The sequence below is a fragment of the Scyliorhinus torazame genome, chromosome 9 (assembly GCF_047496885.1).
Source record: "Scyliorhinus torazame isolate Kashiwa2021f chromosome 9, sScyTor2.1, whole genome shotgun sequence".
NCBI classification, from domain to species: Eukaryota; Metazoa; Chordata; class Chondrichthyes; order Carcharhiniformes; family Scyliorhinidae; genus Scyliorhinus; species Scyliorhinus torazame.
Window position 1 is genome coordinate 159330099 of NC_092715.1, and position 20244 is coordinate 159350342.

At 48.9% G+C, this 20244-nt stretch overlaps 1 protein-coding gene across 1 annotated transcript in view; it reads left to right on the forward strand.

The window, feature by feature from the left end:
* LOC140430128 (solute carrier family 28 member 3-like) overlaps positions 1-20244 on the forward strand; it is a 516849-nt gene that overhangs the window by 353411 nt on the left and 143194 nt on the right. The window contains exon 12 of the mRNA XM_072517641.1: positions 4831-4961. Within this exon, the coding sequence (XP_072373742.1) occupies positions 4831-4961 (131 nt within the window). The remainder of the gene's footprint in view (positions 1-4830; positions 4962-20244) is intronic.

Consider the following 20244-nt stretch of genomic DNA (forward strand, 5'->3'; position numbering starts at 1 on the left):
TTGGTGCCTATGTGGACCACGACTTGGGGCTGCTCCTCTCCCCCTTAACGATCCTAAAAAGGTGATCCGAGACATCACGGACCCTGGCACCTGGGTGGCAACACACCAACCGCGAGTCTCTCTCGCTCCCACAGAATCTCCTATCTGTCCTCCTTGCTATGGAGTCCCAAATGACTAATGCTCTACTCCTCTCCCCCCTTCCCTTCTGAGAAACAGGGACAAACTCTGTGCCAGAGACCTGTACCCCATGGTCCCCCCCCCCCAAACCAGTATCCAAAGCGGTATACTTGTTACTAAGGGGAATAACCACAGGGGATCCCTGTACTGACTGCTTCCTCCCAACCCCTCTCACCGTCACCCATCTATCTTCATTCTTCAGAGTAACTACATCCCTGAAGGTTCTATCTATGACCACCTCTGCCTCCCTAATTATCCGAAGTTCATCCAGCTCCAGCTCCAGTTCCCTAACGCGGTTTTTGAGGAGCTGGAGATGGGTGCACTTCCCACAGGTGAAATCAGCAGGGACACTGAAGGTGTCCTTCACCTCAAGCATTCTTCAGGAGGAACATTGCATTGCCTTCCCTGACAGCCCCTCTAGATAACTTGCAGATAAAACAAGAAAAAGAAAGAAAGAGCTTACCTGATATTCACTCACACCCCTTAGATTAGAGGAGGTGGAAGGGTGTGGGACACTACAAGTGTAGTGTCTCGGATTTAGGAACCGCCCATATACAGGTACGACACACCTTCCCAGAACTCCCCACGGCCGACTTCCGGTTTCCTGCTGCTCTGAAAGAAAAACAACTCCGAAAAAAGTAAGTTCAAAACAAACATTCAGCTTACCTTCAGCTCTCCTTACCAAAAAAAATCACTCCCCTCTATGCCTGCTCCACTGGAAGAATGACACCAAGATGACACCACGATTGATGGCACAGTGGATAGTGAAGAAGGTTATATAAGATTGCAACATAGAACATAGAACTGTACAGCACAGTACAGGCCCTTCGGCCCACGATGTTGTGCCGAACTAGTCTGAAACCAAGATCAAATCAATCTATTCTTTGTGGTTATTAATGAAACCAAGAAATATACTTACATGATCTTGACCAATTGGGCCAGTGGGCCAATGAATGGCAGATGGAGTTTAATTTGGATAAATGTGAGGTGATGCATTTTGGTAGATCAAATCAGGGCAGGACCTACTCAATTAATGGTAGGGCATTGGGGATAGTTACAGAACAAAGAAATCTAGGAGTACAGGTTCAGAACTCCTTGAAGGTGGAGATGCAGGTGGACAGGGTGGTGAAGAAGGCATTCAGCATGCTAGGTGTTATTGGCCAGAATATTCAATACATGAGTTGGGACGCCTTGTTGAAGTTGTACAAGACATTGGTAAGACCCACATGAAATACTGTGTTAAGTTATGGTCACCCTATTATAGGAAGGATATTGTTCAACTAGAAAGAGTGCCAAAGAGATTTACGAGGATGCTACCAGGACTTGATGGTCTGAGTTATAAGGACAGGCTGGATAGGCTGGGACTTCTTTCCCTGGAACGTAAGAGGCTGAGGGGTGAACTTATAGAGGCCTATAAAATAATGATGAGCATAGATAAGGAAGATAGTCAACATCTTTTCCCAAAGGTAGAGGAGTCTAGAACGAGAGGGCATAGGTTTAAGGTTTAAGGAGAGATACAAAAAAGACCAGAGGGAAAATTTCTTCACACAGAGGGTGGTGAGCATCTGGAGCGGGCTGCCAGAGGCAGTTGTAGGGGCGGGTATGATTTTTCTTTTAAAAAGCAGTTAGACAGTTACATGGGCAGGTTGGGTATAGAGGGATATGGGACTAGATTAGTGATAGAAACTGGGCGGCATGGACAAGCTGGGCCGAAGGGCCTGTTTCCATGCTGTAAACATCTATGACTCTATGTTAGAGGAGGCAGATGTTTTGATTTTACTTGTTTATGGCACAGTGGTTAGCACTGCTGCCTCACTGTGCCAAGGATACTGGTTCAAATCTGGACTTGCTATCTATCTGTGTGGAGTTTGCACTTTCTCCCCATGTTTGCATGGGTTTCCTCCAGGTGCTCCGATTTCCTTCCACAGTCCAAAGATGTGCAGGTTAGGTGCATTGACCACACTAAATTGGCCCTTACTGTCTAAAGATATGCAAGTTAGGTGGGGTTACGAGGTTACGCTAACATGGCGGGAGAGTGGGCCTCGGTAGGGTGCTCTTTCTGATGGTCGGTGTAGACTCAATGGGCTGAATGGCCTCCTTCTGCTCTGTAGGAATTCTATGATTCTATGGGATCAAGGTATAGCTGGCCATCCTTAATTGCCTTTGAAAAGTGATGTTGATCTGCCTTCTTGAAATACTGCAGTCAGTATGCTGTAGGTACACTGTACTAGAGTAAGGTTGGAAGTTCCAGGACGTTTGACTCAATGATGATGATCGAATGGCAACTTGAAGGGAAATTTGCAAGTGGTGGTGCTCCCAAGTGCCTTGTGTCTGCTACACTTGTTCATCTAGGCATCAGAGATCGTGAATTAGGTAGGTGGCATTTACAAAGTCTTGATATATTGCTGTAGATGAGTATATGATATGCAGTCCATTGGTGGTGAAGGGATTGAATTCTTAAAGTGATAGATAGTGTGCCAATCACACTAGCTGCTTTGTCTTGGTTGATGTTGATAATCTTGAGAGTTGTTGTAACTACACGCATCCAAGAAGTGGAGAATATTCCCCAGCTTGAGGACGGAGGAAAGATTTTGGGCATCAGGATGTAAGTTGCTTACCACCGAATTCCCAGCTTCTGACCTACACTTGTAGCCACAATATTTACATGGCTTGTCTAGTTAAGTGTCTGGTCAGTGATTAACCCCAGATTGTTGATAGTGGGGATTCAGAACTGATAATTCTGTTGAATGACAAGGGAAGCTATGCCATTCTGCTCCAATACCTCTACGTTGTTGTCCAGCTGGGTGGAACTACTCTCACCCTATTCAATTCTTATTTATTAAATCGTAGCCAGAGAATAACTTACAATGATTTATCTTCCCACTTCTGCAACATTGCCTCTGTTTCCCATAATGACCTATTCTTGCCTCCTATTTCCTCTTGCTGCACCTTAGCAACATTAATTGAAAATGTACTACTGCTCATGTGTACACTGATGATTCCTAGCTCTGTCTCATCATTCAGTTCAGTTATGGGGATAGACTGGGACTTGGTGAGAATAAGGCTGAGAGGAGATATGATAGAATTCAAAATCATGAGTGAGTTAGACACTGTAACAGCACCCTCCCTCGCTGTGAAAGGATCAAGAACGATCAAGAGGGCACAGATTTAAGATGATTCGCTAAAGAAGAAAATGTGATGTGAGAAAAATCTTTTTCACACAATGAGAGATTTGGGTCTAGATTGCACTGCCTTGAAATGTGGTGGATGCAGGCTCAATTGCGAAATTCATGAGAGCATGAGAGGATTCCTTGAATAGAGACAATATGCAGTGGTACAGGGAAAAGGCAGGGGAATGGCACTAAGCCATAATGCTAGTTTGGAGAGCCATTGTAGACATGATGGACTAAATGGCCTCCATCTCCGCAGTAACAATTCTGTGACTTTGTTCGATTCGTAAATTGTTGCTTGATTATCAAGTTGCTCATTCGACATTCAACAATGGATTAATAGAAATTTCCTTCAATTTAATATAAGAAAGTCTGATGCCATTGTTTTCAATTTCTTCTTCAAGTTCCATTCTCTAACAACTGACTCCATCTCTCTCCATGGTAACAGTCTGAGACTAAATCACTCTGTTCACAATCATGGCATCATATTTACATGGGCAGCACGGTAGCATTGTGGATAGCACAATTGCTTCACAGCTCCAGGGTCCCAGGTTCGATTCCGGCTTGGGTCCTGTCTGTGCGGAGTCTGCACATCCTCCCCGTGTGTGCGTGGGTTTCCTCCGGGTGCTCCGGTTTCCTCCCACAGTCCAAAGATGTGCAGGTTAGGTGGATTGGCCATGATAAATTGCCCTTAGTGTCCAAAATTGCCCTTAGTGTTGGGTGGGGTTACTGGGTTATGGGGATAGGGTGGAGGTGTTGACCTTGGGTAGGGTGCTCTTTCTAAGAGCCGGTGCAGACTCGATGGGCCGAATGGCCTCCTTCTGCACTGTAAATTCTATGTAAATATTTGACCCTGAGATGGCTTCAGACTACATAATCATGCCATCACTAAGATTGCCTATTTTCACCTTCATAACACCACACAACTTTGCCACTGTCTCAACTAATCTCCTGCTGAAACCCTCATTCATGCTTTTGTTACTCTCAAACTTGACTATTCTAATGCACTCCTTGCTGGTCTCCCACATTCTACCCTCCATAGAATTGAGGTGATCAAAACTTTTGCTGACCTTTTCTTAACTCTCACCAAATCCTTCTCACCTATCTCCCCTGTGCTTGCTGACTTACATTGGTTCACATTCAAGTAATGCCTTGATTTTAAAGTTCTCTTCCCTGTTTTCAAATCCCACCATTACCTCACCCTTCCTTATCTCAGTAATCTCCTCTGATCCTACAACCCACGAAGATATCTGCACTGATCTAATTCAGGTATGTTTAGCATCTCCAATTTTGCAGTGTATACTTGTGCTTTTATGCGGGTGAAATATAAACCCGCAAGATGATAGTGCAAGTCACTATCATCCAGCTCTGGATAAAGATTCACGTCAGTTTAAGTTACATTATTCAGACTTGGACTTTAACATGAAGTCGTACTCCATTGTTGCTGTCAGAAAAAGTGTAAGCTGTGGTATTTCAAATACAGGTTCCAGCTGCCCATTTGTTAACAGCTTCAGTGATGTCTGCTCCTGCTGCTCTGGCAGTTTCCAAACTGTTTTGGCCTGAAACAGAAACTCCAAAGATATCAACTAAGTTTAACATCAAGTTGGATAAAAGGTAAGTCTCAGTGCTGCCTTCATTGCTATATGAAGATGAAAATCATAAAGTATGTCAGGTATTCTGTTTTGACAACAAAAGTAATGATAGGGAAAAAAAGTCCTAAATGCGAAATCTTGCTGGGAAAAGTTTAGTTAAACTTCTTCCTGCACCTTGCAACTCGAATATAATTTGTGGGAGAACTTGCTAGAAGTTCCAAATCTTGCTGGAATGAGCTTCTTGCACCCTTCAACTCAAATACAAGGCTGAATAATAAAGTGTGAAAATGGGAGTGTTTTGTGCCTGCGCCAAAATATTATAGGGCGCGATGATGTTGGATCGTGTTCCAGATATCATCACACCTGATCTGGGTAATAATGAAGGCAGGTGGGACCCTGTCCATGTTATTCATATTTATTCAAATAGGATACTCATTGATTGATTGATTTATTGTCACATGTACCGAAGTACAGTGAAAAGTATTTTTCGGCGGCCAAGGGAATGTACACAGTACGTACACAGTAGACAAATAGTGATTGGTTACAGTGCGGTACAAGGGTCAAACAAAGTAAATACATGAGCAAGAGCAGCATAGCGCGTTGTGAATCGTGTTCTTACAGATCAGTCCAAGGGTGAGTCGTTGAGGAGTCTAGTAGCTGTGGGGAAGAAGCTGTCCCTGTATCTGGATGTGCGGGTCTTCAGACTTCTGTACCTTCTGCTTGATGGTAGAGTCTGGAAGAGAACAAAACCTGGGTGGGAGGGGTCTCTGACAATGCTGTCTGCCTTGCTGAGGCAGTGGGAGGTGCAGACAGAATCAATGGGAGGGTGGCAAGCTTGTGTGATACGTTGGGTTGAGTTCACCACAGTCTTCAGTCTCTCGCAATCTTAGGCCGAGCAGTTGCCACACCAAGCTATGATGCAGCCGGATAGGATCTGTAGAAGTTTGAGAGAGTCGATGCAGACATGCCAAATTTCTTCAGCTTCTGTAGGAAATAGAAATGATGTTGGGCTTTCTTGACTGCTGCATCAACGTGAGTGGACCAGGACACACTGTTGGTGATGGTAACTCCCAGGAACTTAAAGCTATTGACCATCTCCACTTCGGAGCCATTGATGTAGATTGGGGGGGGGGGGGGGGGGTTCGTGTCGTGCTACCTGAAGTTGATGATCAGTTCCTTGGTCTTTCCAACATTTAGAGCGAGGTTGGTTTCGGTACACTATGCAACCAAGTGATCTATCTCCCTTCTGTAGTCTGATTCGTTGTTGTTTGAGATAGGACCCAACACAGTTGTACCATCCGCAAACTTATAGATTGAATTGGAGTTAAACTTTGCCACACAGTTATGTGCGTATAGAGAGTACAGTAGAGGACTGAGCGCACATCCTTGTGGGGCCCCGGTGTTGAGGACTATTATGGAGGAGGCGCTGTTACCTATTCTGACAGATTGCCAGAGGACTGGAGGACAGCAAATGTGGTCCCTTTGTTCAAAAAGGGGAGCAGAGACAACCCCGGCAACTATAGATCGGTGAGGCTCACGTCTGTAGTGGGTAAAGTCTTGGAGGGGATTATAAGAGACAAGATTTATAATCATCTAGATAGGAATAATATGATCAGGGATAGTCAGCATGGCTTTGTGAAGGGTAGGTCATGCCTCACAAACCTTATTGAGTTCTTTGAGAAGGTGACTGAACAGGTAGACGAGGGTAGAGCAGTTGATGTGGTGTATATGGATTTCAGCAAAGCGTTTGATAAGGTTCCCCACGGTAGGCTATTGCAAAAAATACGGAGGCTGGGGATTGAGGGTGATTTAGAGATGTGGATCAGAAATTGGCTAGCTGAAAGAAGACAGAGGGTGGTGGTTGATGGGAAATGTTCAGAATGGAGTACAGTCACAAGTGGAGTACCACAAGGATCTGTTCTGGGGCCGTTGCTGTTTGTCATTTTTATCAATGACCTAGAGGATGGCGCAGAAGGGTGGGTGAGTAAATTTGCAGACGATACTAAAGTCGGTGGTGTTGTCGATAGTGTGGAAGGATGTAGCAGGTTACAGAGGGATATAGATAAGCTGCAGAGCTGGGCTGAGAGGTGGCAAATGGAGTTTAATGTAGAGAAGTGTGAGGTGATTCACTTTGGAAGGAATAACAGGAATGCGGAATATTTGGCTAATGGTAAAGTTCTTGAAAGTGTGGATGAGCAGAGGGATCTAGGTGTCCATGTATATAGATCCCTGAAAGTTGCCACCCAGGTTGATAGGGTTGTGAAGAAGGCCTATGGAGTGTTGGCCTTTATTGGTAGAGGGATTGAGTTCCGGAGTCGGGAGGTCATGTTGAAGCTGTACAGAACTCTGGTACGGCCGCATTTGGAGTATTGTGTACAGTTCTGGTCACCGCATTATAGGAAGGACGTGGAGGCTTTGGAGCGGGTGCAGAGGAGATTTACCAGGATGTTGCCTGGTATGGAGGGAAAATCCTATGAGGAAAGGCTGATGGACTTGAGGTTGTTTTCGTTGGAGAGAAGAAGGTTAAGAGGAGACTTAATAGAGGCATACAAAATGATCAGGGGGTTGGATAGGGTGGACAGTGAGAGCCTTCTCCCGCGGATGGATATGGGTGGCACGAGGGGACATAACTTTAAACTGAGAGGTAATAGATATAGGACAGAGGTCAGAGGTAGGTTCTTTACGCAAAGAGTAGTGAGGCCGTGGAATGCCCTACCTGCTACAGTAGTGAACTCGCCAACATTGAGGGCATTTAAAAGTTTATTGGATAAACATATGGATGATAATGGCATAGTGTAGGTTAGATGGCTTTTGTTTCGGTGCAACATCGTGGGCCGAAGGGCCTGTACTGCGCTGTATCGTTCTATGTTCTATGTTCTATTGCGGTCTGTTGGTGAGGAAGTCAAGGATCCAGCTGCACTGGGAGGAGTCAAGTCCAAGATTGCAGAGATTGGTTATTAGTCTTGTCGGGATAATGGTGTTTAAGGCGGAGCTGTAGGCTATGAACAGCAGTCTGACGTAGGCGTCCTTGTTGTCGAGGTGTTCGAGTGTTGATTATAGGGCCAAGGAGCTAGCATCGGCTGTGGACCGGTTGCGGCGCTAGGCGAACTGCAATGAATCAAGACCATCTGGAAGGATGGCGTTGATCCGTCTCATGACTAGCCGCTCGAAGCATAGACTACTTTGTTCTTCTTTGGTACTGGTATTATGATGGTCTTCTTGATGGAGGCGTGGACCTCGGTGCGGAGAAGTGAGGTGTTGAAAATGGCTGCGAATACACTCAGCAGCTGGTCTGCGCAGGCTTTGGGTGCTCGCCCAAGGACTTCGTCAGGGCCCGTTGCTTTCCATTTTTGTTGACACAAAAGTAATGAAAGGGAAAAAAAGTCCTAAATGCGCTTGGGTGGAGGGTGGGAAGGTGGTTGGGGAGTAATTAGATTAGCAGACCATTGTTCTATTATCGCCATTACATGTTTAACTTTTCTCTTGTTATAAATAAACAGTTCTTTTGTGTTTTATTTACAAATATGGGGTGAGATTCTCCGACCCCCCCGCCGGGTCGGAGAATTGCCGGGGGCTGGCGTGAATCCCGCCCCAGCCGGTTGCCGAATTCTCCGGCACCGGATATTCGGCGGGGGCGGGAATCGCGCCGCGCCGGTTGGCGGGCCCCCTCCCCGGCGATTCTCCGGCCCAGATGGGCCGAAGTCCCGCTGCTGGAATGCCTGTCCTGCCGGCGTGGATTAAACCACCTCTCTTACCGGCGGGACAAGGCGGCGCGGGCGGGCTCCGGAGTCCTGGGGGGGGGGCACGGGGTGATCTGGCCCCGGGGGGCCTGGCCCGCGATTGGGGCCCACCGATCCGCGGGAGGGCCTGTGCCGTGGGGGCACTCTTTTCCTTCTGCCTTCGCCATGGTCTCCACCATGGCGGAGGCGGAAAAGACCCCCTCCATTGTGCATGCGCGGGGATGCAGTGAGCGGCCGCTGACGCTCCCGCGCATGTGCCACCCGGCAAAGTCAGTTTCGCGCCAGCTGGCGGGGCACCAAAGGCCTTTCCCGCCAGCTGGTGGGGCGGAAATCAGTCCGGCACGGGCTGAACCCCTCAAGGTTAGGGCTCGGCCGCTCAAGGTGCGGAGGATTCCGCACCTTTGGGGCGTCGCGATGCCGGACTGATTCGCGCCGTTTTTGGCGCCGGTTGACAGACATCGCGCCAATTGCGGAGAATTCCGCCCATGGTATCTGTAAGTCATTGGAGCAGTCGAGGGCCAAATAACTCACAAGTGTTACACAAGTGCCAGCATGGTTTTATAAAGGACATGTTTGACTGATTTGCTTGAGTTCTTCGAAGATGTAACAAGCAAAGTAGATAATGGGGATCCTGTAGATGTAGTATAACTGAACTTCCAGAAGGCATTTGGTAAGGTGCAACACAGAAGGTTAATTCACAAGGTGAGATCACATGGGATTAGGGGTAATTTATTAGCTTGGATTTATTAGCACAGTGGGCTAAACAGCTGGCTTGTAACACAGAACAGGGCAGCAGCGCGGGTTCAATTCCCGTACCGACCTCCCCGAGCAGGCGGCGGAATGTGGCGACTAGGGGCTTTTCGCAGTAACTTCATTGAAGCCTACTTGTGACAATCAGCGATTATTATTATTATTATTGGATAGAAGACTGGCTGACGAACAGGAAACAGAGAGTCGGGATAAATGGGTCTTTTTCTGGATGGCAAGATGTAACTAGTGGGGTGCCACAGGGTTCGGTCCTTGAGCCCCAGCTACAATCTATATTAACGACTTGGATACAGGGATGGAAGGTTCTATAGCCAGATTTGGAGATGACACAAAAATAGGTGGGACAGCAAGTTGCAATGAGGAAATAAGAACCTTACAAATGGATATAGATAGGTTGGAGAGTGGGTCAAAATGTGACAGATGGAGTTTTATGTGGATAAGTGTGAGGTCATACATTTTAGTCGAAAAAATGGAAAGGCAACTTATCATCAAAATGGGGAGAGACTTCAAGGTGCTCCGATGCAAAGGGATCTGGGTGTCCCATGCATGAGTCACAGAAAACGAGCATGCAGGTGCAGCAGATAATAAGGAAAGCAAATGGAATGTTGGCATTTGTAGCAAAGGAATTGAGTATTAAGGTACATAAGTGTTAGTGCAACTATACAAGACATTGGTAAGACTGCACTTGGGAGTATTGTGCACAATTGGGTCCCCTTATTCAGGCATTGTCAAACTTAGTGGCGTGACCCGCGGGTGGGTCGCGGTGCTCCCGATCGCGCAAATCCACGCGCAACAGCCACAGCAGCCGGCTTTTAATAATGCCGGCTGCGAGCGGCCTTCAAAATGGCCAGGAACAGATGAAATAAATTCGGCCCGACTGCGCATGCGTGCCTGATCATCGGTGCGCATGCGTAAAACTATGCGCATGCGCACCGATGATCGGGCACGCATGTGCAGTGTGGCCGCATTTTATTTTATATGGTCGCAGCCTTTTTTTTCAAGCTCGGGGTGCCAAAGGGACCAAAGGGACTATTGGGGCCAAAGGGACCCAAAACCATTTCCTCCATTTTAGTCAGCAACAAACAAGGTAAGAGAAAATGGTGGGTCGCGCAGGTTGGCCAGCGTGGGCCGCAAAGGTCGGCCGGCGTGGGTCGCGAAGTTCGGCCGGCGTGGGTCGCGAAGGTTTGCCAGGTTGGGTCCCGAAGGTTGGCCGGTTTGGTAAAAATGGGTCCCCGGAAAAAAAGTTTGAAAATCACTGCCCTTATTTGAGGAAAGATGTCGTGGCATTGGAGGCAGTTTAGAGAATGTTCACTAGATTGATTCCAGAGATGAGGGGTTTGTCGTATGAGGAGAGATTGAAGTTTAGGCTTATACCCTCTAGAGTTTAGGAGATGAGGGGAGATCTAATTGAAGTATACAAGATGATACGAGAGGTCATAATCTTAGAATAAGAGGCAGCAAATTTAAAACAGATTTGAGGAAAAACTACTTCTCCCAAAGGGTTGTGAATGTGTCGAATTCGCTATCCCAGAGTGCGGTGGATGCAAGGACAGTGAGTAAATTTAAGGAGGAGTTAGACAGATTTTTAATTGGTAATGGGTTGAAGGGTTATTGATAATGGGCGGGACGGTGGAGTGGAGGCCAGGATGGGATCAGCCATGATCACATTGAGGGCGTGAGGCTCGGGAGGCTAAATTGCCTACTCCCTCTCCTAGGTTATGTGTTCTAGGGAGGAGATGCTCTGGCTGATTTTACAATCCAGCTCTTGGTCTGTAACATTGCGGGTAGCACATGAGGAACATATCAGTCATGATAGAATGGCGGAGCAGACTCGATGGGCTGAAGGTCTAATTCTGCTCCTATGTCTTATGAACTTATCTTATAAATTATTGGTTAGGACTTCCGGTTGCGGCTATGCGGAGCTAAATCTCACATTCGGCGGCTCCCGCAAAAACGTACTTTGGGGCTCTTTTCAGGGCCCCCAACGGCACTTTTTCGACGTTTCCCGGTGTGGGAAGGAGATCACAACAATTCCCCGATAGTATATGGCTTTTACCAGGAGCGGGGCGACTAAAAAGGCGCTGGTGGACCCGAAGAAGGTGCAAGGGAAGAAGAACAAAATGGCGGCGGGCGGAGACCAGGCAGCGTGGATGCAGTGGGCGCAGGAGCAACAGGAGGTTATCAGAGAGATTAAAGCAGACCTGCTTGAGCCGATGAAGGCTTCTATTGATAAGCTGCTGGAGACACAGACGGCCCAGGGGGTGGCGATCCGCGAGGCCCGACAAAAGATCTCCGACAACAAGGACGAGATCTTAGGCCTGGCGGTAAAGGTGGAGGCGCACGAGGCGCTCCGCAAGAAATGGCAGGAGTGGTTCGAGGAGATGGAAAATCGGTCGAGGCGGAAGAATCTGCGGATTCGGGACCTCCTGGAGGGGCCGGACGTGGGGGCCTATGTGGTCACCATGTTGAACTCGCTGATGGGAGCGGAGTCCTTCCAGGGGCCCCTGGAGCTGCTACTGCAATCGAGTTGCTGCTGCTGCTATGGTCAAGGGGGAGCTGGAGCGAGTGCGGGGAGTCGAGACGGGGGTCTGCCGCCGTGGGGAACGGGCCGGGCTTGGGGTGCGGGCGCGTGGCTGGCCGAGGAAGGGTTATGGCTAGTTGGCGGGGGAGGGGGGCGGGTAGCCCCCTGATCCGGTTGATAACCTGGAATGTAAGGGGACAGAATGGGCCGGTCAAGCGGGCCCGCGTGTTCGCGCACCTGAAGGGGCTGAAGGCAGATGTGGTTATGCTCCAGGAGACACACCTGAAGGTGGCAGACCATGTAAGATTGAGGAAAGGGTGGGTAGGTCAGCTGTTTCATTCGGGGCTGGAAGCCACAAATCGAGGGGTGGCGATCTTGGTGGGAAAGAAGGCGTCATTCGAGGCGTCGAGCATTGTGGCAGACAATGGCGGTAGGTACGTAATGGTAAGTGGTAAGCTGCAGGGAGAGAGGGTGGTACTGATCAATGTGTAAGCTCCGAATTGGGACGATGCGGATTTTATGCGGCGCATGTTAGGTCGGATCCCAGACTTGGAAGTGGGGGGCCTGATAATGGGGGGAGACTTTAACACGGTGCTGGATCCGGCACTGGATCGCTCCAGGTCTAGGACGGGTAGGAAGCCGGCGGCGGCTAGAGTGCTGAGGGGGTTTATGGACCAGATGGGAGGGGTAGACCCTTGGAGATTTGCAAGGCCGGGGGCTAGGGAATTTTCATTCTTCTCACATGTCCATAAGGCTTATTCCCGAATTTACATTTCTATTTTGAGCAGGGCGCTGAAAGCGAGAGTAGAGGATACCGAGTATTCGGCGATAGCCATTTCGGACCACGCCCCGCATTGGATGGACTTAGAGCTGGGGGAGGAGAGTGACCAGCACCTGTTGTGGCGCTTGGAGGTGGGGCTGTTGGCGGGCGAGGATGTGAGTGAACGGGTCCGAGGAAGCATAGAGAGGTACCTGGAGGCCAACAATAATGGGGAGGTCCGAGTGGGGATGGTATGGGAGGTGCTGAAGGCGGTGGTTAGAGGAGAGCTGATCTCAATTAGGGCCCACAAGGAGAGGAGGGAGCGGGGGGAGAGGGAGAGGCTGGTGGGGGAGATGGTGAGGGTAGACATGAGGTGTGCAGAGGTGCCCGAGGAAGGATTGTTGAGGAATTCGACCTGGTGACCACCAAGAAGGCAGAGGTGCAGTGGAGGAAGGCCCAGGGGGCGATTTACGAGTATGGGGAAAAGGCAAGCCGGATGCTGGCGCATCAGCTTCGGAAGCGGGACACAGCTAGGGAGATCGGGGGAGTTAAGGACAGGGGAGGGAGTGTGGTGCGGAGTGGGGTTGGCATCAATGGGGTCTTCAGGGACTTCTATGAGGAATTGTACCGGTCCAAGCCCCCACGGGAGGAGGGAGGGATGGGCCGCTTCCTGGACCAACTGAGGTTTCCGAAGGTGGAGGAGGGACTGGTGGCGGGATTGGGGGCCCCGATTGGGCTGGAGGAGCTGACCAAAGGGATAGGAAGCATGCAGGCGGGGAAGGCACCGGAGCCGGATGGTTTACCGGTCGAATTCTATTAAAAATATATGGACCGGTTGGGCCCGTTGCTAGTTAGGACCTTCAATGAGGCAAGGGAGGGGGGGCTTTATGCCCGACGATGTCCCGGGCACTGATCTCCTTGATCCTGAAGAGGGACAAGGATCCCCTGCAGTGTGGGTCTTACAGACCGATTTTGTTGCTAAATGTAGATGCCAAGGTGCTGGCGAAGGTCTTAGCCACGAGGATTGAGGATCAGTGCCGCAGATCATCCACGAAGACCAGATGGGGTTCATGAAGGGGAGGCAGTTGAACGCGAATGTGCGGAGGCTTTTGAACGTTATCATGGTGCCGGCGAGGGAGTGGGAGGCGGAGATAGTGGTACCTGTGGGAGGTGCTGAAGAGGTTTGGGTTTGGGGAGGGGTTTGTCAGGTGTTGTATGAGGTCCCAATGGCAAGTGTGGCCACAAACAGGAGGAGGTCTGAGTACTTTCGGTTGCACCGAGGGACGAGGCAGGGGTGTCCCCTGTCCCCCCTGCTCTTCGCACTGGCGATTGAACCCCTGGCTATGGCACTGAGGGAGTCGGGGAACTGGAGGGGGTTGGTGCGGGGTGGGGAGGAGCATAGGGTGTCGCTCTATGCGGACGACTTGCTGCTATCTGTGGCGGACCCGGTGGGGGGAATGCTGGAGGTAATGAGGATCCTTAGGGAATTCGGGGATTTTTCGGGGTACAAAGAGTAACATTATGGTGGGGCAGGCAATAAACAAAGAAATGACGGATGCATGTAGAAATGGTACAGCAGTTATCATGGGGGATTTTAATCTACATGTCGATTGGTTTAACCAGGTCGGTCAAGGCAGCCTTGACGAGGAGTTTACAGAATGTATCCGTGATAGTTTCCTAGAACAGTATGTAATGGAACGTACGAGGGAACAAGCGGTCCGAGATCTGGTCCTGTGTAATGAGACAGGATTGATTCATGACCTCATAGTTAGGGATCCTCTTGGAAGGAGCGATCACAATATGGTGGAATTTAAAATACAGATGGAGGGTGAGAAGGTAAAATCAAACACTAGTGTTTTGTGCTGAAACAAAGGAGATTACAATGGGATGAGAGAAGAACTAGCTCAGGTAGACTGGGAGCAAAGACTTTATGGTGAAACAGTTGAGGAACAGTGGAGAACCTTCCAAGCGATTTTTCACAGTGCTCAGCAAAGGTTTATACCAACAAAAGGAAGGACAGTAGAAAGAGGGAAAATCGACCGTGGATATCTAAGGAAATAAGGGAGAGTATCAAATTGAAGGAAAAAGCATACAAAGTGGCAAAATTAGTGGGAGACTAGAGGACTGGGAAATCTTTATGGGGCAACAGAAAGCTACTAAAAAAGCTATAAAGAAGAGTAAGATAGATTATGAGTGTAAACTTGCTCAGAATATAAAAACAGATAGTAAAAGTTGCTACAAATATATAAAACAAAAAAGAGTGGCTAAGGTAAATATTGGTCCTTTAGAGGATGAGAAGGGAGATTGAATAATGGGAGATGAAGAAATGGCTGAGGAACTGAACAGGTTTTTTGGGTTGGTCTTCACAGTGGAAGACACAATTAACATGCCAGTGACTGATAGAAATTAGGCTATGACAGGTGAGGTCCTTGAGAGGATTGTTATCACTAAGGAGGTAGTGATGGGCAAGCTAATGGGGCTAAAGGTAGACAAGTCTCCTGGCCCTGATGGAATGCATCTCAGAGTGCTAAAAGAGATGGCTAGGGAAATTGCAAATGCACTAGTGATAATTTCCCAAAATTCACTAGACTCTGGGGTGATCCCGGCGGATTGGAAATTCGTAAACGTGACACCAATGTTTAAAAAAGGAGGGAGGCAGAAAGCGGGTAATTATAGGCCAGTGAGCTTAACTTCGGTAGTAGGGAAGATGCTGGAATCTATCATCAAGGAAGAAATAGCGAGGCATCTGGATGGAAATTTTCCCATTGGGCAGATGCAGCATGAGTTCATAAAGGGCAGGTCGTGGACATTACCAGTGCGGTAGATAACGGGGAGCCAATGGATGTGGTATATCTTGATTTCCAGAAAGCCTTTGACAAGGTGCCACACAAAAGGTTGTTGCATAAGATAAAGATGCATGGCATTAAGGGGAAAGTAGTAGCATGATAGAGGATTGGTTATTTAATAGAAAGCAAAGAGTGGGGATTAATGGGTGTTTCTCTGGTTGGCAATCAGTAGCTAGTGGTGTCCCTCAGGGATCAGTGTTGGGCCCACAATTGTTCACAATTTACATAGATGATTTGGAGTTGGGGACCAAGGGCAATGTGTCCAAGTTTGCAGACGACACTAAGATGAGTGGTAAAGCAAAAAGTGCAGAGGATACTAGAAGTCTGCAGAGGGATTTGGATAGGCTAAGTGAATGGGCTAGGGTCTGGCAGATTGAATACAATGTTGGCAAATGTGAGGTTATCCATTTTGGTAGGAATAACAGCAAAAGGGATTATTATTTCAATGATAGAATATTAAAACATGCTGCTGTGCAGAGAGACCTGGGTGTGCTAGTGCATGAGTCGCAAAAAGTTGGTTTACAGGTGCAACAGGTGATTAAGAAGGCAAATGGAATGTTGTCCTTCTTTGCTAGAGGTATGGATTTTAAGACTAGGGAGGTTATGCTGCAATTGTATAAGGTGTTAGTGAGGCCACACCTGGAGTATTGTTTTCAGTTTTGGTCTCCTTACTTGAGAAAGGACGTACTGGAACTGGAGGGTGTGCAGAGGAGATTCACTAGGTTAATCCCAGAGCTGAAGGGGTTGGATTACGAGGAGAGGTTGAGTAGACTGGGACTTTACTCGTTGGAATTTAGGAGAATGAGGGGGGATCTTATAGAAACATATAAAATTATGAAGGGAATAGATAGGATTGATGCGGGCAGGTTGTTTCCACTGGCGGGTGAAAGCAGAACTAGGGGGCATAGCCTCAAAATAAAGGGAAGTAGATTTGGGACTGAGTTTAGGAGGAACTTCTTCATCGAAAGGGTTGTGAATCTAAGGAATTCCTTGCCCAGTGAAGCAGTAGAGGCTCTTTCATTAAATGTTTTTAAGATAAAGAAAGATAGTTTTTTGAAGAATAAAGGGATTAAGGGTTATGGTGTTCAGGCCGGAAAGTAGAGCTGAGTCTACAAAAGATCAGCCATGATCTCATTGAATGGCGGAGCAGGCCCGAGGGGCCAGATGGCCTACTCCTGCTCCTAGTTCTTATGTTCTTATGTCAGGTGCCGCTCCTCCCACGGATCTGTAAAACAATCTCTTTTTAACGAAACTTGCCAAAAATCCCAACGATTTGTTCTCCAAATGTTAGGAGGATGGGGGAACGAGAGAAAGAGAGAGGTAAATGACGGGAAAAAGCTAGTCCAGGAGCTGCACGGAGACCAGGAGTGGAAGGTGTCTGGAGCAGAGGCAGTCGGACGAGCCGACCAGCGCACGAGGCGGCGGAGTGTAAGTTTCAAGGAGCAAAAAGGGCAGACCAGCCAAGCACAAAACCCTCTCTCACCAGGAGGGAACTGGACAACATCCCTCTCAGAGGCACTGTAGAAGCACAGGCAGGAAATTAAAATAGACACACAGGCCGCAGTGAAAGACTGGGTGGCCGAAACCCTGTGCAAAACAGATCGCTCTGATCAGGGCCGAAACAAAACTGGAGGCCCAAGAAGCCACCATCAAGGACCTTGAAAGAGCCGCAACTGACCAGAGTGATTGGATCGAGGCACTGGAAAAGGAGGTGGCGAGGCTGGTCACGACGCAGGGCAACCTGAGGGGACAGTTCAAGGACCAAGAGAATCAGTCAAGGAGGCAGAGCCTGCGGATCGTGGGCCTACCAGAAGGAACCAAAACCAGGGACCACAAACTACGTGACCCAGATGCTGGGCAACCTTCCCTAACCCACAATAAATAGAAAGGGCCCACTGGTCGCTGCGACCGAAAACCAAAGCCGGGGAACATCCAAGGGCCATTATGCCCAACTGCACCGATACCAGGACCGGGAAAAAAATTCTGCGCTGGGCCAGGAAGTCCAAGAACTGCCATTGGGAAGGACAGAGACTCCGAATTTACCAGGACATTGGGGCTGACCTGGCCAAGCGCAGGGTGGAATTCAACAGGGCGAAAGCCGCGCTGCACAAGAGTGGCGTACATTTCGGTATGTTATACGCAGCCAAGCTCTGGATCACATATCAGGGCAAAGAACACTTTATTACGGTCTCTGCGGAAGTAGACAAGTTTGTCGCAGAGTGCGGACTGGTGCAGTGACAACAGGGAAAGCGGTAAAGGGCTCCAGGCAAAGAAATACAATGCGGCAGCAACCCAGCAAGGGGGTGGGGGAGAGAAGAACCTCCCACACCCCCCCAACGCATCCCGATCGCCGAACAGCAAGCCATCACCCGGGAAAACGCTGCAGGTGGGAGAATATGACCCCATTCATGCAAGTGAGGGCAGCAGCAGAGGGAAAGCGGAGTAACAAACAGGACAAGTGTAGGCTAAGATGGGGAAAGAACAGGCAGAAACCACAGAAATCGGGTGGGAGGAAAATGGGACAGTAACTCCTGGGAGGAGGGTCACTACACTAGCGGGAAAGTTAGCAGCAGGAGCATGCAGATAAAAGCCGCGGTGCACCCCCAACACGGGGTACAGCACTGGATGGTGGTGGGGGGAAAAAGCAGCCGGGATGGGGAAGGAAAAAGGGCCGGGGGAAGGGGATGGGATGGGGGGGGGGGGGGGGGAGGAGGGGGGAGCGGAAGCGAGGGGGTCATAGGGAAAGAGGGGATGGCAGGGAAGGTAATGTTCCTCCTCCATAATGTGTGAGGTGAGGGACGCTGTCAGTGTCCCTGCTGATTTCATCTGTGGGAAGTGCACCCATCTCCAGCTCCTCAGAAACAGCGTTAGGGAACTGGAGCTGGAGCTGGATGAACTTTGTATCATTCGGGAGGCAGAGGTGGTCATAGATAGAAGCTTCAGGGATCTAGTTACTCCGAAGAATAAAGATAGATGGGTGACGGTGAGAGGGGCTGGGAGGAAGCAGTCAGTACAGGGATCCCCTGTGGTCGTTCGCCTTAGTAACAAATATACCGCTTTGGATACTGTTGGGGGGGGGGGGGGACTTACCAGGGGTAAGCCATGGAGTACAGGTCTCTGGCACAGAGTCTGTCCCTGTTGCTCAGAAGGGAAGGGGGGAGAGGAGTAGAGCATTAGTCATTGGAGATTCCATAGTTAGGGGGATAGATAGGAGATTCTGTGGGAACGAGAGAGACTCGCGGTTGGTGTGTTGCCTCCCAGGTGTCAGGGTGCGTGATGTCTCGGATCGTGTTTTCGGGATCCTTAAGGGGGAGGGGGAGCAGCCCCAAGTTGTGGTCCACATAGGTACCAACGACATAGGGAGGAAAAGGGATAGGGATGTAAGGCAGGAATTCAGGGAGCTAGAGTGGAAACTTAGATCTAGGACAAACAGAGTTATTATCTCTGGGTTTTTACCTGTGCCACGTGATAGCGAGACGAGGAATAGGGAGAAAGAGGAGTTGAACACGTGGCTTCAGGGATGGTGCAGGAGGGAGGGTTTCAGATTTCTGGATAATTGGGGCTCATTCTGGGGTCGGTGGGACCTCTACAAACGGGATGGTCTACACCTGGACCAGAGGGGCGCCAATATCCTGGGGGGGGAAATTTGCTAATGCTCTTCGGGAGGGTTTAAACTAGTTCAGCAGGGGCTTGGGAACCTGAATTGTAGCTCCAGTATACAGGAGGTTGAGAGTAGTGAGGTCATGAGTAAGGTTTCAAAGTTGCAGGAGTGTACCGGCAGGCAGGAAGATGGTTTAAAGTGTGTCTTCTTCAATGCCAGGAGCATCTGGAATAAGGTGGGTGAACTTGTGGCATGGGTTGGTACCTGGGAGGGTTTAAACTAGTTCAGCAGGGGCTTGGGAACCTGAATTGTAGCTCCAGTATACAGGAGGTTGAGAGTAGTGAGGTCATGAGTAAGGTTTCAAAGTTGCAGGAGTGTACCGGCAGGCAGGAAGGTGGTTTAAAGTGTGTCTTCTTCAATGCCAGGAGCATCCGGAATAAGGTGGGTGAACTTGTGGCATGGGTTGGTACCTGGGACTTCGATGTTGTGGCCATTTTGGAGACATGGATAGAGCAGGGACAGGAATGGTTGTTGCAGGTGCCGGGGTTTAGATATTTCAGTTAGCTTCGGGAAGGTGGTAAAAGAGGGGGAGGGGTGGCATTGTTAGTCAAGGACAGTATTACGGTGGCAGAAAGGACGTTTGATGAGGACTCGTCTACTGAGGTAGTATGGGCTGAGGTTAGAAACAGGAAAGGAGAGGTCACCCTGTTAGGGGTTTTCTATAGGCCTCCGAAAAGTTCCAGAGATGTAGAGGAAAGGATTGCAAAGTTGATTCTGGATAGAAGTGAAAGCAACAGGGTAGTTGTTATGGGGGACTTTAACTTTCCAAATATTGACTGGAAACGCTATAGTTCGAGTACTTTAGATGGGTCCGTTTTTGTCCAATGTGTGCAGGAGGGTTTCCTGACACAGTATGTAGATAGGCCAACGAGAGGCGAGGCCATATTGGATTTGGTACTGGGTTATGAACCAGGACGGGTGTTAGATTTGGAGGTAGGTGAGCACTTTGGTGATAGTGACCACAATTCGATTACGTTTACTTTAGTGATGGAAAGGGATAGGTATATAC